This window comes from Carlito syrichta, unplaced genomic scaffold, assembly GCF_000164805.1.
Source record: "Carlito syrichta isolate Samal-C Ts95f unplaced genomic scaffold, Tarsius_syrichta-2.0.1 Scaffold313642, whole genome shotgun sequence".
Classification (NCBI taxonomy): domain Eukaryota; kingdom Metazoa; phylum Chordata; class Mammalia; order Primates; family Tarsiidae; genus Carlito; species Carlito syrichta.
Window position 1 is genome coordinate 189,186 of NW_007257738.1, and position 16,565 is coordinate 205,750.

A 16,565-nucleotide genomic window follows, 5' to 3' on the forward strand; every position below is an offset into this window, starting at 1 on the left:
ATATGAGGAGGAATGGATGCATTGGAGAGGTGCTTCCTGGAAGTCTGGAATCCCATCATGCTCACTGTGTGTAATGGGGAAGGTCCTGGTCTTAGGACCGAGACCCAAGGATCACCATCTGTGTGACCTTCAGCAATTCATCTACTGCCTCTGAGCCTCGGTTTCCTCATCCGTGAAATGGTGGTGATGCAACCATACAGAGTTTGGGGGAGTTTTGATGAGATAATTGTGCGTAATCCAGCAAAAGTGCATATATAGTACAGGCTGAAATTCTATGGAATCTGAACTACACATAACTACATATGATCCTACGACCACAATTTGGTGAGTTCCTACTTTTTCCAGGCAATATATATTGAGCCCTGCCAATAACCCTGTGGTGAGGGATAACAGAAATTGTTACTTTTCCCATTTTCTGATGTGGATATGGAGATTTAGAAGTTAAGTAAGCCACTTACCCCAAGTCCACATAGCCAATAAACAGTGGAGTCAGGGTTTTTTGAAAATACTTTTTAATATGACGTTCTCAACATACACAAAAGTAGATTGATTCTCAAACGAGTGGGCACCAGCATCATCTGGCAGGCTTATTAAAATACAGACTGCTGGGCTCTATCCCTAGAGCTTCTGATTCAGTGGGTGTGGGGTGAATTTGCATTTCTAGCAAGTTCCAGGTGTTGCTGCTGCTACTGCCCCAAGACTGAACTTTGAGAACTGTGGGACTGGTATGATGAGCCCCCATGCATCTGTCACGACCTTTAACAATAGTAAACATTTTGGGAGCTGGGATTTAAGTTCTGACTCCTAATGCCTGCCCTTGACTGGTCTCTGTGCTGCCTTTCTGGCAATGAAGTCAGCAGATACTCTCTTGTGCACCAGATATGTGTTATGGATATTCCATTCCCTATTCCTGATATCTTCAAATAAGTAACTTAAAGTAAGTTGTTTTGAAATATGACTAAATCTGGCTTTTAGAGGCTTTTAGTTTAATTACTTGCCCTTTTCATTTCAGAGTTCCAAAAATAGCTTTTACCGACAGGAAGAATTCGCAATTTTAGGTCATGATGCTAAAAAAAGGAAAAAAAATATTGGCTGGAAGAGTCCACAGTGTAGATTTGAGGTAGAATTATTTATACCACTACCATGGTGCATCCTTTTCTGGTTTGGTTTCATTATTTTTTTTCACATAGGAAACCAATGGCAGTTAGAATTAGAAGCCGAGACTACTATGTGTGAGAGAGGCACAGGCCACTCCGGGCTCTGTCTGGTCCTCACTGTCTACTCCCCTTACACACTTCCCTGCCTAGCTTTGGCCCACGACCCATGTCAGGATAGAAAGAAGGCCCTTCAAGTGCTGCTTCTGTGAGGGAGCTCTTCCCATTCCATTCGGCTCTCTCCTCATGTGACTCCATGGGCACGGCGTGGAGTCCGTCTCCTAAATTCGTGTCTTGTCTTGCTCTCCTCATTAACATTCTCAGTAGCATCCTCAGTGAGCACAGCTGATGACATGTGATCAGTTGTGTGGGTTTGACTTAATTGGCATTATTATTACTATCTTTATTATTACCTCAGTTTCCATGATCATGTTTCTCTTACTCATTTTTGAGATGCTGTCGATTTGACAGTTTTTCAGTCTTTAATTCTCTTCATTTCAGTAACAGAGTAATAATTTTTGAAAGCCATGGTTGTTTATATAAATGACAAACTCAAAACCCAGACTCTTTCCCCTTCCATCAAATGAATTGATTTTGAGTGTCTAATTTTTATTAACAGGGACATGCCTTATTAAATAAAGTCTTTATTCAATGACAAGTGCTCTAATTTGAGTGCTTTTTAAAGTGCTGTATAAAAAGGGAATTCAACATCTTATTAGTGTAAACACTAAATAATATAAAAAACTGAATTCACAAGTGTGTCATTGTTGGTGTTAGTCTTTTCTGTGGATACACCACATTGGAGCTTGAGAAATATATTTAGATATCTGAGAGCTTGGTGTTCCTTAAGCATTCTTCTAAACATTCTCCCAATCATTAAATATTGTGGTGCGTGCTCAAGTTTGAGCTTATTTCTAAATCTAAGTGTCAGTAAGGTTCTCTTTTCCCTTGAGTGTTTATGTTACATCCTTATGCACATCATCAATGGAAGTGCAAAATTAAAATACAGGCATGACTTTGTTAGGGGCTGAGAGAAGAACCTGAGACCCCAGGACAGTCCCTTAACTCCCAGGCTCTTGGGAGTAAAATGAGGGGGCCAGACTGGATCGTCTCAGGTTCTGATGTTTGCACAAGCGTGTCGTGCTCAATACAAGCTTGTAGGCTGTATAACTGAACCTCCTGTTCCTTTTAAAAAGCATGCTTCCAAACAGCTCCTAGAGCGTCGTTCCTCCACACATTGATGAGCAGTCTGGAGAACATGCGCTTCAGAATGGGAAGGGATTATATCTTGACTATCCTCACCTCCTAGTTTTAAAGCTAAGGACAGAAGAGCATGTCTGTTACAGGGTGATGGAGGGCATCTTCCTCTGGCTGAGGATGGTGTGTACCTACCTGTGTGTCTCTTAGTCCCTGTGCTCCTCCTCCTACCTGCTGGCTTCCTTGGGGCCCTTCTTATCATGGGCCCCCTGCCATGCTGCCTCATCTTTCCCCACAGGCTGTGGTGCAGCAATGGCTTTGGGACATATTGGCACCCCAGGGGAGCTAGTCATCAGTGAATACTATTTCAATATCGGTCTACATTTTAGAGGCGAGATTGAGGGCTGCATAGGTGAAGGTGGAGCAGGGGCCCTTTATGAAGAGCCGTTCCTCTGTGACCCCAGTGTCGTCCCCCCCCATGCAGTGGAACCAGGGCCCTTCGGTTGGCCATCCAGTGCTCCTCTGTCCCCACAAGCATTCACACAGAATCTCCTTTCAGAAAGGCATTTTCATGAGTATGGTCTTCCTCATCACCTTGGATTTCTAGTGGTGCTGAAGGACCCCTGGAGACTGAGACCCTAAGCCCGCTTTACGCAGCTCTGATCCAGCTGCTCTGAACTACCAGCTGCTTCCAGAACTCACCATGCTCAGGAAGGATTTATTGTGACACTTATGAAGCTTAAGTTTCAGGATTCCTTTCAAGGCCGTGGATGAGATTCTAGCAATTTGGTATCCACTTTTTTGTACTTTTTTAACCTCTTCCTCACTCCAATTGCACAGATTCCAGACGATACAAAATCTAGTTCCATCAATGAGCATGCTCCCAGGTGTGTCCATTTTCTCTGCAGGGAATCTTCAATCCACCCTGAATCCCGGCTGATTTGTTCATCTCTTAGACTGGGCTCCTATACCTTCTTTAAGAAGCACTTCACATTGCTGGGTTCCTTCACCCAACACACAATTAGTGAGTGCCTCCATTCTGCCGGGTGCTATTCTAGGTGCTGGAGAAAGCACTAAATTAAACAGGACTGTTTTAGTTCTCATGGAGTTCTAATCTAGCTGGGCAGAGATTAGGACCATTCTAGTGGGTCAGATGCCACTCCTGGGTTCCCACTGCTGTCATTCATTCTACTCTGATTGTTCTCACATCTGCCCTCCTCTGACTGTGAGTTTTCTGGGGGGGGGGGGGGCTCTGTCCTTTTTATTTTGGTGTCCCAAAGACCTGGCACAAGGCCTTTTGGACCAGCTCAGGAAATACCCATGGAGAGAGTGATACATATTGCTAATAACATTTGTACTTTAGGAAGGGAGGTGGCTATTAATCCCTGCCCTATCCTACTTGTAGGAAAATTCAATCCCTCCTGCAAGCTTGATGGCTTCAAGAAATTCTTGGCGGAATGTATAGTGAGAGTTGTGTGCAAGAAGGTCGTGCAGGCAGGCAGTCCCATGTGACCCGCACTTGTTAGCACATGGCTGCAGAAGCCCCTTGCTTCTTTTTTAAAATTTTTTATTTTTTTGAGTCAGGGTCTCACTCTCACTCTCTTGGCCAGGCCGGAGTGCAGTGGCACACTCATGGCTACTGCAGCCTCAACCTGCTGGGCCCAGGTGATCCTTCTGCCTTAGCCTTCCAAGTAGCTGGAATTACAGGCATGCACCGCTATACGCATCTTCGATTTATTGTAGAGATGAGGTCTCACCAAGTTGGCCAGACTAGTCTCAAATCCCCGGTCTCAGGCAGTCCTCTCACCTCCGCCTCCCAGAGTGCTGGGATTACAGGCAAGTGCTACCACACCCGGCCCTTCCTTCTTATTGTAAACTCTCATGCCCCCATTCCCACTGTGTCCTGTTGGCAACATTGAGAAGCACTTTGAAAATGGACCAGGTTTCATGGAAGATTTTTATCTCAGCCTATCAAGCAACTTTTAGAGCAATGCAGATAAATCAAGGAAGTCCTAAATTCTTTATAAGCAGAAACAATGAATTTCTCATTTCTTAAAATAGAAAGCTCCAAGACTTGCCATTTCCTTAGCCTGCTATTTCAAGAAGTGGCATTCAGGATTTCAACTCATATTAACATTCAATCATCAGTGACACAAGAAATGACTAGAAGGTTCTTGAGGAGCTGTCATGTCCGAGAGAAGAGCAGTGAAACCACTCTTTGCTTTTTTGAGCTTAGCTCTTCCCATGGTTTTCAAACATGTTTGGTGGCCAAAATTGAACGAATGCCATCCAGGTCTGCTGGATTCCAGAGGACCCTCATTTTATGACTCTGAGAAGATTCTCTGCTTCTGGTTGCCTTTTGATCTGGAATTTCAATTTGCATGATGTTGGGCCCCCAGACCCAAAGCAGCAGCAAATGCTGTGGGAGTGAGGGCGTTCTGAAAGCTTAATGGAGAGGTTAATGGGATGGGTGGGGCGTTGTGGACTGGTGCTCTTTGGCGCCATGGAAGCTAGGTGAAATGTGCTTGCTGGAAGTTCGCCACGCTGCTGGCTGCCATGCTCAGATGGGATCCGGCGGGTCCTCGGTATCAGTGGCTATGCTGTGCCACTGTTGCCCATGTGGACCCTTGAGACAAGTTCTTTGTCCCCAACCATTCTGACCACATGGTGATTGCCCCAGGCAACTCCTGCGGGCCTCCTCCCTAGAAGCCAAGATTTTGCTTCCTTGTTATGAAATCTTCTGTGGGCTTCCCAGACTTTCTTGCTTGCCTTTTTTTTCCCCTCCTGCCTCATAACCCTCTCTCTGGGAGCAGTGTCCCTTGGAGTGCCCTGCCTGCCTTCTCTCTTCTTCTGAATCCCAGACCCTGCTACTGTCACAGGGCTGCCCCAATGCGAGTGGCTCAGACGTGCTTCTCCATACCCTGAACGCCAGCCGTGTTCTTTTCGGTCCTCCCCCCACACACTGCACAACGCTTGGTCCAGTTGACCTGACTGTGTAAGCATCTCGGTGTTTCCTTTAGGCTCAGCCCTTGACCTTCACTGTCATCTCTGTTGTATAGTTTTCTTTATGTTGTGTCGTGGTTTTTCCTTCTTTGAGCATGTCCCTTCCATTGCTATCTGTTTTCATATGCTCCTGGAGGACCGAGGAAAGTTTCTGTAAACAGATTGGCCAAATTGAAAGTAAGTGGAGCAGTCACTCAAAAAAAAAAAAAAATCACCTCTAACCAAGTGTGGTGGCCCATGCTTGTAGTTCCAGCTACTCTGGAGGCTGAGGCAGGAGGATGGCTCAAGCCCAGGAGTTGAATCTAGCCTGGGCAACATATTGAGACCCCATCTCTAAACAAGAAAAAAAAAAACTGTTATGCAAGCAACATATGTAATAATAATAATAGCTCCACTTACTGTGTACTTACAATTTGCAAGGCTGTACATGAAGCTGCCTTAACTCAGTTGAACCCAACAAGACCCCACATGACTGTACAGCTCAGCTTTCCTACCACCCACTCTTCTGCCAGCAATTTGATCAATGTTTGTTTGGTGTACATGGGCCCGCCAAGGTGAATCCAGGTTTTGTGAGAGACAAAGCTTATAGATTTTTGGGGTCCTTCTTTAAGAAAAACAATTCCAAGGCCGGGCATGGTGGCTCAAGCCTGTAATCCCAGCACTTTGGGTGACTGAGGTGAGAGGATTGCCTGAGCCCAGGGGTTTGAGACCAGCCTGGGCAACTTGGCTAGACCTCGTCTCTACAATAAATCAAAAAATTAGCTGGGTGTGGTAGCACATGCCTGTAGTTCTACCTACTTGGAAGGCTGAGGTGGAAGAATTGGCTGAACCCAGCAGGTCGAGGCTGCAGTGAGCGTATCACTGCACTCCAACCTGGGTGACACTGACTCAAAAAAAAAAAAGAAAGAAAGAAAAACAATTCAAAAGTTGGAAAGCAAAATAAGTCATGGAAATGAATATTTATTTAGAATTTGAAAAGAAATTGACAAATTACAAAAAATAATTCAAAGCATAAACACTAGAAGTCTAGGGAAATGACACGTTTTTATCAGTGAGCCTCTTGCCACACCTCTATAGGATTTTTTCCCCTACAGTTTTTGACTTTATATTCTTTTATCACCTCCTCATAGGATCATGATTTTGAATTATCGTTCTTTGTCACAAGAACAGACCATTCAATCTTTCCCTTGGCATGATTAATCAAACTTTGTATTTTATTATGGAGAGTTTGGAAAAGTTTTTCCTAGTTCCACGACAGATCCTAGCTTTAGAGAACGTCCTGAGAATTTTAGTATTGGCAAAACCTCTGTTAGGTTTCTTTTGTATATGAACTTCTATAGGTTGGGGGCATTCTCAGTTTGCACAGTGACTAATCTTATTGACCCCTGGTGGTTCTGGAGCCACACACCTTAGGTATAGGATATACCTGTATCGTGATAGGGCCTCTTGTCCTGCACCTCCGTGTCATGACATTGGGTGGACATCGCGGACGTGTTCCTGGGCATCTTCCTAAGCCAAGATGTCCAGCGACAATGGAGCTGGACAGGAGCCGCCTATAGCGGGCTGTGCAAATGAGGGCCAGGAGCCTTGTTACCTTGCAGGGGACGTGCCTCTGAGGGGCACGGAGATAAGACCCTGTCCTGCCTGAGGCACTGATAGTGGAGATGAGCACTCACAGGCTGCTGTCATCCCAGGACTGTCACTAAGCCAGGAGAAGGAAGGGCCACCTCTTAGTGTGTGAAGGGGGAGGTGCCCTGTCATGAGAAGGACTATAGGCCCTGGGGCTGGAGCGGCTTGCTTTCACTTTTTCTGTTGTTGCTGTATTTGCTTTGTAGGTAAGATTTGTCTTTTAAGGATTCCTCTGCTACAAAAATGTTTGTAGACTGCCAGCCAGCCTGAGGGGCTGGAGGACTGTGACAGATGTGGGGGTGAGAGAGCCATGTTGTTTGTGCAGATGGAGTGATCAGAGCGGGCTCAGGTCAGAAAGGGTGGATGCAGCATTGCCTTCGTTCTGGACCCAGGGACTTAGAGATGTGTGGAACCTTTGCATCTGCCTAGCTAAGAGGGGTAGGGAGTTCAAGCTTTTGCCCATGTGAAGAATTCTCATTCTTCACACTCTTGAAGCATCCCTTCTTAGTGAAGTGAGGAAATGTCACAGCCCGTGAAAGGCAACGGGCTTGAGCTTGGCTCTGCATTTAACTTCCACCAACTGCTGTCTCTACATTGAGTTAAATGTTTGCAAGCCTGGCTCTCCCACTAGTCCAGGGCTTTTGCATGGCCGTTCTCCTGGAAGTTACTAACCTCCCCCAAAAACTGTGTATACAGTTATAGAAAGCAATGTGTGTATACATTTTTGAGGGGAAAGGACCCAGGTTTTCAAAGGGGTCTGTAACCTCGGGGAGGTTAAGAAGTTAAGAAGCCTCAACCTTCTGAGCACAGGTAATCCTTCCACCTAAGCCTACCGAGTAGCTGGTGTATGCCGCCACTCCCAGCCACCCCGGCTTATTTTTAAACATTTTTTTTTTTTGTAGAGACAAAGTCTCACTATGTTGCCAAGGCTAGTTGGACTTGTTTCTTGTTTCTCTCTGAATTTAAAAATTCTAACATAGTTCCTGGGGCATCATGATTGACCAGGAGTTTTTAAGAATCCCTTGGAGAGCTTGTTCCATCATAGGTAGCTTGGTCCCTGCTATTGGGGTTTCTGATTCAGCTCTGGGCCTGGGCCTCGGAATCTGCATTTATAACCAGTTCCTAGATGATGCTAAATCACAGTTCCTGGGAACTCCCCTTTCAGGCCACTGTTGTAGGCTATCTGTGGGCTGAAAGTACTACAGATCTCTCCTATAGATTTCCTGGGAAATCTCTTCTGATTTCACAAGCAACCTGAGAAATGAATGTTCATAGATAAGGACATTTAACCACCACATGGGAGAGAAAGCTGAAGAACTTGTATATAGGTGAGCTACATTTTTCATGCACTGTAAAAACAACAGTCACCTACACTGTGCATGTTCTGAATGTCATAGACTTGGAAGTTGGCTAGGCCCCACCCTGCTTAGGGAAACACAGCATCCTGGAATACTTAAAATTTAAACTGATGAATACTCAGGGTTTCCAAACATGGTGGTACTGATGGCCTAGGAGCAGCTCCATCCATGACTGTGGTCAATTTGGATAATTCTGGTTCTTTTGAAGACAGAAAATTAAGAACTTCAAACCCCCGGGGCTCTGTCGCCAGGGGAAGAATTGAACTTGAGCATATTTTGATGGCTTTAAAACCAAGATCATGTGCCAAATCTGTGCCAAGCCTTGTTCTTCTAAACCAAGAGTGGTGAACTGTCAGTCTGGTAATTAGCCTGTGTCATTTTGCTGTTAATGTGACGTTCTTGTCACCAGTCATGTTGCAGGCCGATCAGTTCCCTACCCTCATGGGCTGCTCCTCCTCCCCACCCCCGCCCCCACCCCAGAACCTGGAAAAGCTTAGTGGAATGGAAGAACTGTGAACAGCTATAACCAGTGAAGCATCAGTTTAATGAAAAGTTGAGGATCGACGATTATACTCTTAACCCACAGTTTAGTAGATACAGTGGTGTGTCTTCCCACAGGCCCACGTCCAAGTCTCTCGAGCACCTCTCTTCTGCTCTTTCTTTTTGGACCTTCCTTTTTTCTCTTCATCTTCCTTCCCATCTTCCCTCCATTCCTGCCTCCGCCACCCCAGGGGTCTGTCTTTTTCGTCCCTTCCTCCCTGGCATCTCCCTCTGGTCTCCTTTTCCTCTCTTCCTTCACCAGTCTCTGTTTTCCAGCCTTTCTCCTCTGACAGTTCCCCTCCTTCCATCCCCCCACAAAGGCCATGTGTGGAAGGGAGCAGGAGGCATCCTGCCAGGTATTTGTATTTAAACAAGCGCTTTTTGCCTTGCTCTTAGCTTAGGCAGCAGGTGAGCTGCTCTCAGTTGATCCCTTTTTGCTGAAGTCAATTGTTGATCCTGGAAGTGCTCCCTGCAGCTGCTGAAGACCTCTGCCCAGTGAGTTACTTCATTTAAGTGGCCTTAATGAGGGCATCTGAGGGCCACAAGGCTGAGCTTCAGGCCTAGTTGGAATGTGGTTGTGGCCTGTGGGATGGTGGTGAAGTTTACTGAGGTGACACAGGCTGGAGTTGGTGAACAGGGACCACCCACTAGGGTAGCAGTGGGGCCTTCTGGATGACTGTCATGAAGGTGCCAGTGCAGCTTCCCGGAGCATGCGCCCTGGGGTCTCTCCCAGAAAGCCCTCCTGGCTGCTGTGCTATAGAAGCAAGGGAAAAAAAAACCAAACCAGAAAGCATTGGCAGCTAGGAAAGCCCTCAAGTACATCCACACCCCCTACTCCATTCCCATGGGCTGGCATTCCGTCCTTGTCTCTAGTTGAGTCTGAAGAATCTGGACCTTACCAAGAGGGAGTGGAGCTGAGGACCCTGCATGAGGGGGTAAGGGCAAGGAAGGGGGCTGCACCCAGCCAGGATTTGGCCCTTCCCGGCGTGCCTGTGCAGACGGCCAGGGCTGTCATAGAGGAGTAACCATCGTGGCCTGCGGTTATGTGGCAGACACCATGTAAGCCAGGAGGAGCGTAGTGTCTGTTCCATTCTGCAGTGTTTGTTCGTCTGATCTTTTTGTAATGGAATTTTAGAAAGCTGTGTGCATATTTGGGTGTTTTTAGAAATATGGTTATGGTTCCTAAGGAAAATGTTATTAATCTTGATAGTCATTCATTTTTCCAGCAAGCATTTGTTGACTGGTTACTATATGCAGTGTGACAAATAAGGGAGTGACCATTTTTTAAAAATTGAATTAAAATATCTTGGAAAGTATTTTTATTTTCTGTGACAATTCTTTATAAATATTTATGGCCAAGTGTGGTGGCTCAATGCCTGTAATCCCAGTACTCTGGGAGGCCAAGGTAGGAGGATCACTTAAGCCTAGGAGTTTGAGACCAGCCTGTGCTACAGAGTGAGATCCTATCTCTCTACAAAAAAACTTAAAAAAATTAGTTGGGCATGGTAGCATGCGCCTGTAGTTCCAGCTACTCAGAAGACTGAGGTGAGAGGATGGCTTGAGCCCAGGAATTTGAGGCTGTATTGAACTGTGATTGTGCCACTGCACTCCAGGGTGACAGGGTGAGACCCTGTCTCAAAACAAACAACAAGCAAATGAAAAGCACCACTTGCTCTAAATCTTTTTTTTAATGTAAAAGCAGTCTGACATTACCAGCATTTGCAGGAATTACCAGCACTTTTACTATTATAAATTACCTAGACTTTCACTGTCATAGCTTTAAGTTTTTGGGAGTTTTTTTGAGTTGGAGTCTCACTCTGTTGCCCAGACTGGAGTGCAATGGCCGCTCCTGGCCACCGCAGCCTCCACCTGCTGGGCTCCGGCGATCCTTCCGCCTCAGCCTTCCAAGTAGCTGGAACTACAGGCACGCGCTACCACGCCCGGCTGATTTTTTGATTTATTGTAGAGATGAGGTCTCGCCAAGTTGCCCAGGCGGGTCTCAAACCCGCGGGCTCAGACAATCCACTCACCTCAGCCTCCCAAAGGCGCGGGATTGCAGGCTGAGCCACCGAGCCCGGCCATAGCACATATTTTACTGAATTATAATAATTGTGCACTTGTTTGGGCATTCCTTTTTTTCTTAGCATGTCCAACCATCTTTGTAGAGTCTAGTTAAGTAGAGTAATTAAGTTAAACATGTGCATCTGTACTTACATTAGATAGTAAGCTAGCGGCTGCATCAGACAATGCCATAATCTTGGTGGCTACACACGGCATCATTTGGTCTTGCTCACTGGGCAGTTCAGTGCTACTTTAAGCTGGTGACCTTTTGCAGGGTGGTTCAGGACCCAGACTCCTTCCATCCCAGGGCTCCGTCCTCTGGATCCCATGTGAGTGGCTGGCGGAGGGAGGGAAAAGGGCAGGAGTCACATGGGCCAGGCAAAGCTGTGGCCACATCCTTTCCACTTGAATGGGTTAGAAGACAGTCACGTGGATAAACATGACTATGGGGAAGCTGGGAAATGTAGTCTACCAGTATTGGGAAGAAAAGGAGTTGTAGCAAGCCTTCATCACAATTGCCAATTTAGATGCTACATGCCAGATGTCTCTAATATGTTTCCTATATATAAGTTGTCATTTTAATATATATAGCATTTGTTGAGATGATAGATATCAGATTTTTTTTATTAGTAGCTTCAAAAATAACTCTGTGGTAACTATTAATATAACAGACTAAGTTCTATCTGGTAGCATCCTATATAATGCCCATTTTGGCAGTTGGCGTACCATACTGTAGTTAGTTGAATATGTGTCTTTATCCCCACCCTAGCCCGATCAGTGCCTGATACGTGGAAAGTAATCTGTTAACAAACTGAAAATGACTGATGATGGATAAAAGAGATGTTAAGCAAGAAGATTAATGTTAGAAATAGCCAGAACAAGCATATTCTCTCTTCTTCCCTCTGCACGGTAGGCATAGGCGTTCCTGTCCCCTAAGGTTCTCTTACAAACCCTGGTTTAAGTAGTACCTTTCCCTCCCTTGCTTGCCTGATTATGGCCCAGCTCATTATTATTGTTATTGTTATTGTGAGTTGGAGTCTCTCTCTGTCACCCAGGTTGGAATGCAGTGGCAAACTCACAGCCACTGCAGCCTCGACCTGTTGGGCTTAGGCAACCCTTCCACCTCAGCCTTCCAAGTGGCTGGAACCACAGGCATGCACCACCACACCCAGCTAATTTTTTGATTTATTGTAGAGACGAGGTCTTACCCAGTTGCCCAGTAGGTCTCAAATTCATGAGCTCAGGCAGTCCTCTTGCCTCTACCTCCCAAAGTGCTGGGATTACAGGCATGAGCCACTGCACCCAGCTTCATTATTTTTCAATGTCTTGTTATTACCTATACAAGTATAGATACTTCGGGATAGGCAGGGATATGTTGAGGCTCAGAGAAGGGTTCTGTGGAGCTTTGTGTGAAATAACAAGAACTGTGGCTATATTTAGGCTCTGGACCAAGAATGATGGTATGACTGGAGCCATTCTGGGCATCCAGCCTTGACTGCCAGGCTGTGGCTAGACCTCTAACCAGGGCAACTCTTGGAAGGGAACAAATGTAAGTCAGGTGTTGTGACCCAAGAAAAGACTGGAAGGTTCATGAGAACTCGGAGCTTCTGTTGTGCTTAAGTAATTGAACAAACTTCACTCTGTATAGACAGGGTACCACAAAGCATCATTTGTCTCTTTGAAAACAACTTTTACTTTTTATTTCTGTCTCCTTCCGATAGCAAGACTAGCATACTCTAGTTGTAGGACATACAAAACAGAATAGAATGTATCAAGTTCTTTAATCTTAAGAAATTGCATTTGTGTATACAACTGTTTTACTTACTATCTTTTTGCCTTCCAGGCAAAGCCAAAGCTCATTGAGCCTCTCGACTATGAAAATGTCATCGTCCAGAAGAAGACTCAGATCCTGAATGACTGTTTAAGAGAGATGCTGCTCTTCCCCTATGATGACTTTCAGGTAAATAATGTTCCTTTTGGTCAGCAGAACCATGTGCTTGACCTTTACAAATAGCGTTTTTGTATTTGTTGATCTATTATTGAGTGAGTTAATTTTTGGTTTTTTAAAAGATGAAAATAAGATATTATTTAAGAGAGAAAAGTTATGTCATTATATTCCAAGCATTTCTTCATGAGTTGATAATTTTAATGGATTATATTTGCATATTAATTATATGTAAAATATATGTTTTAGTATGTTTTATTTTGAATAAAAGTGCTATACTCTGGGCTGATTTAGTGGGCACAAGTGGCTCCTTGCCTTATGAGATTTAAATTTTCATTTGGAATTTTTGACCAAATGGCTTAGAGTCTTAAGGATGGGCTTTCCTGGGGAACAGTGGAGGATTTTGTCGTGCATTCTTTTAGGATGGTATTTTGGGAACCAGCTCCAAGGAGCCCCAGACTGTGTGAGCTCCCAGCAAGGGACTCGAGGGTTAGTCAGGAATGCCATGAAGTCTACCTTGCTAGTGTAATCTAGGTGCTGTTCTTTGGAAGGAAGCGTGGACTCAGCACAGTTCTTGCTGTGAGATGCTCTGCACATTGAAGCTGGAAGTCTTTCAGGTCCTGTGGCTGAATGACCCACAAGAAGCGTTGAGGCTGTTAAGGAGTGAGAACTACATTCTTCCTTAGGAAACCCGGTGGTGTTTGATGCCTGGCATCCTAGAGGCACCTTGGTCTATTTGGAAGTTCTGGTTACTTCTTTGCTTTCCTGGGACCTAATCCTGATACTTCCTTCTTCCCTACCTTGATGCTCTTACCTGGATGCTTCTCTATCTGATGCTGTTACCATCCAAGCCCTGTCTTTTTTTTTTTTTTTTTTTTTTGAGTAGGAGTCTTACTCTGTCTCCCAGGCTGGAGTGCAGCTCAGGGCCACCACAGCCTTGACCTGCTGGGCTCAGGTGTTTCTTCCACATAACTGGAACTACAGGTGTGCGCCACCATGCCTGGCTGATTTTTTAAAATTTATTGTAAAAATAAGGTCTTTCAAAATTTCCTGACTGGTCTTGAACCCCTGGGCTCAGGCAGTGCTCTCACATCTGTCTTTCAAAGTGCTGGGGTTATAGGTGTGAGCCACTGCGCCTGGCGTCTTTTGTGAACTGAGCTGCCTTATTTTTTTTAACCTCATTGATTCTTTGTCATTTAATTTAGAAAAATACTACATATTCATACAGAAGGAAAAATGACAGGCAGATATTGAAATAATTGACATCAAGAGCCTCCTCCCACCCTCTTTCTAACCCCAGAACATGAGCTGCTCCATGCAGTTCTGTGCATACTGAATTGTCTTTAGAAACTTCTGTGTCAATAGCAATTGTGAAATGATAATCCTTGAAGTTTTCCCCCACCAAATGTAAGAGTCTCTGGTTTACAACAGAGGTGAGAATTTTCACAAATGTTTACTGTTTCTAACTTGTTAGAGATACATGGGCCCCAAACGGTTATTCTTTAGCTCTTTCCTGGAAAGAATAATAATAATAAAAAAAAAGAATGCCATGGGAATGCAATAGACCCTTCATGCGATGTTGCTGCCAAAGTCTTTTCCACTGGTAAATGGGCTCACATTATGCCAAAACATGCCATGCTTTGAAAACTTAATTCCACAAATAGACTATGCAAGAAAGAGCAGATAAATGGGAACTTCAAAATGATGCCTTTGCATGTGATTTGGCAACAAATAAAAAGCAAAATCAAATGATTATAAATTATACTCCACATTGACAAATTTTTCCTGTAGTGTTCTCTGAAGAAGCTAAAGGTTATCTCAAGTTTCTTTCAGTATGAAGTATGTGTTCTTCTTGGTATTAATTAGAGTGACAACATTTTTTTCTTTTTAGTTTTGTAACCTAGAGTACAAAGTTGTATTTGCATGCCTGAGATAAAAATTGCTTAAAAAACAAAACAAAGAAATAAGAGACAGTTAGTTTAGTATCACTCTTTTTCTCCCAGGGTCAGGATACGTGGATATTTAAGCCGTTGTAGAATCAGACAGATAAAACTTCGAGAAAACTTATTTGTGCCTTTTGCCGGCAACTACTTCTGCAGTAACACCAGGCACAGATATTCTAGGGAAGGCAATGAATTCACCAGCATTTTGTTGGCCAAGGGTGATAACCAAGTGTTGTTTTCTCTTTGGGGGAAGTTTTCCTAAAGGTTAAAGGACTTGAATTTCAGCTTTGACCTTCGCCATAGGAACTGTGATGGACCCCTAGTTAAGTTTGGGTAAAATTATCTGTTTTCCTATTGACTCAAACTTTCTCATCAGGTAAAGTCATTTGCATAGGGCATTCTTGCTAAACTGTCTTGTGATGTTATTAACTGTCAAATTAACTGAATGAGTAAAAGGTCTTAGTGATGCCACAGATTCCTTTTACCTGACTCTGTTTTTTTAGGCAGAATAGGAGCAGAATTATCATTGTATTATTAGAAGCAGAGGGAATACATTAGATCAGGTGATAGTATTTTACTTCATATGGAAAAATGATTGCAAGTAGGGTTGGCAGTGTGTCAGATGGTGAGCATGATGCTTACCTTGGTGATTTACTGCACTTAAATGCTTAAGCAATATTAGTTAACTATTAAGATGATAGAACTTGGTGCCATTTCTGCCAAATATACTCGAAATGCTAATTTACCAAAATAGAAGTGTGGATAGTGATGATGCATTTGTACGTTTCATGAGTAGGGCACTTGTTGAGACCTTACTGATTGGATCCTAGGACATCAAAGAGTTCTCTGAGAATGAGTTGTATGGAAAAGAGATCTGTTGTTTAGATGTACTTACCTAAGGATGAGAGAGGAGTATTTAAAACAACAAAAAAAGAGAGACATGAAGTAAATGTGGATTTTTAAAAATCAAAAGAATAATTGCCAACCGTCAGAATACTTTTAAAATAAAGTATGTATTGCCTGCCATGGCCAGGAACAGGAACGCCATGGGAAATACAGCTGTCACTAGCTGACAGCACTTTTCAGAATCAGACCTTGCTGCTTGGGGTTCTGTGCCCTCTCACGTTGGCTTCGTGGTTCTCCTTGCTGGCAGCATTTTCTAGGTCCTTCTTACCCTTTAGAGGCCACTTGAAATCTCACATCCTCCAAACCTGTTTAAGTCCACAGTGACTTTTTTCTCCATTCCTTTAATTCCTCTCCTTCTCCTTGTCTACACTGGGCACGTTAACACTTTAGTTAATTGTCTTGGCTCTTCTCTAGCTGCCTTTTTTTTTTTTTTTTTTTTTTTTTGAGTTGGAGTCTCACTCTGTCACCCAGGCTAGAGTGCAGTGTCATGCTCATAGCCACCGCAGCTTCGACATGCTGGGCTCAGGCAATTCTTCTGCCTCAGCCTTTCGAGTAGCTGAAACTACAGGCATGTGCCACCACACCCAGCTAATTTTTTTATTTATTGTAGAGACAGGTCTCACCAAGTTGCCCAGACTGGTCTCAAACCGCTGGCTTCAGGCGAGTCTCTCACCATGGCTTCCCAAAGTGCTGAGATTACAGGCGTGAGCCACCATGCCTTGGCTACTAGCTGCTTCTTATGCTTTCGTGTTCAGGTGTCACCCCGCACTTTGGTCCTAAGGAGGGCTCAGCACTGGGCTTGCCCCTTTCTATTCTCCCACCCACCCAC

General features: G+C 44.4%; 1 protein-coding gene across 5 annotated transcripts in view; it reads left to right on the forward strand.

The window, feature by feature from the left end:
• DOCK9 (dedicator of cytokinesis 9) overlaps positions 1–16,565 on the forward strand; it is a 239,202-nt gene that overhangs the window by 60,316 nt on the left and 162,321 nt on the right. For all 5 annotated transcript variants that reach the window (XM_008070565.2, XM_008070568.2, XM_021718816.1 and 2 more), the window contains exon 2: positions 12,786–12,902. In XM_008070565.2, coding sequence (XP_008068756.1) covers positions 12,786–12,902 — 117 coding nt within the window. The remainder of the gene's footprint in view (positions 1–12,785; positions 12,903–16,565) is intronic.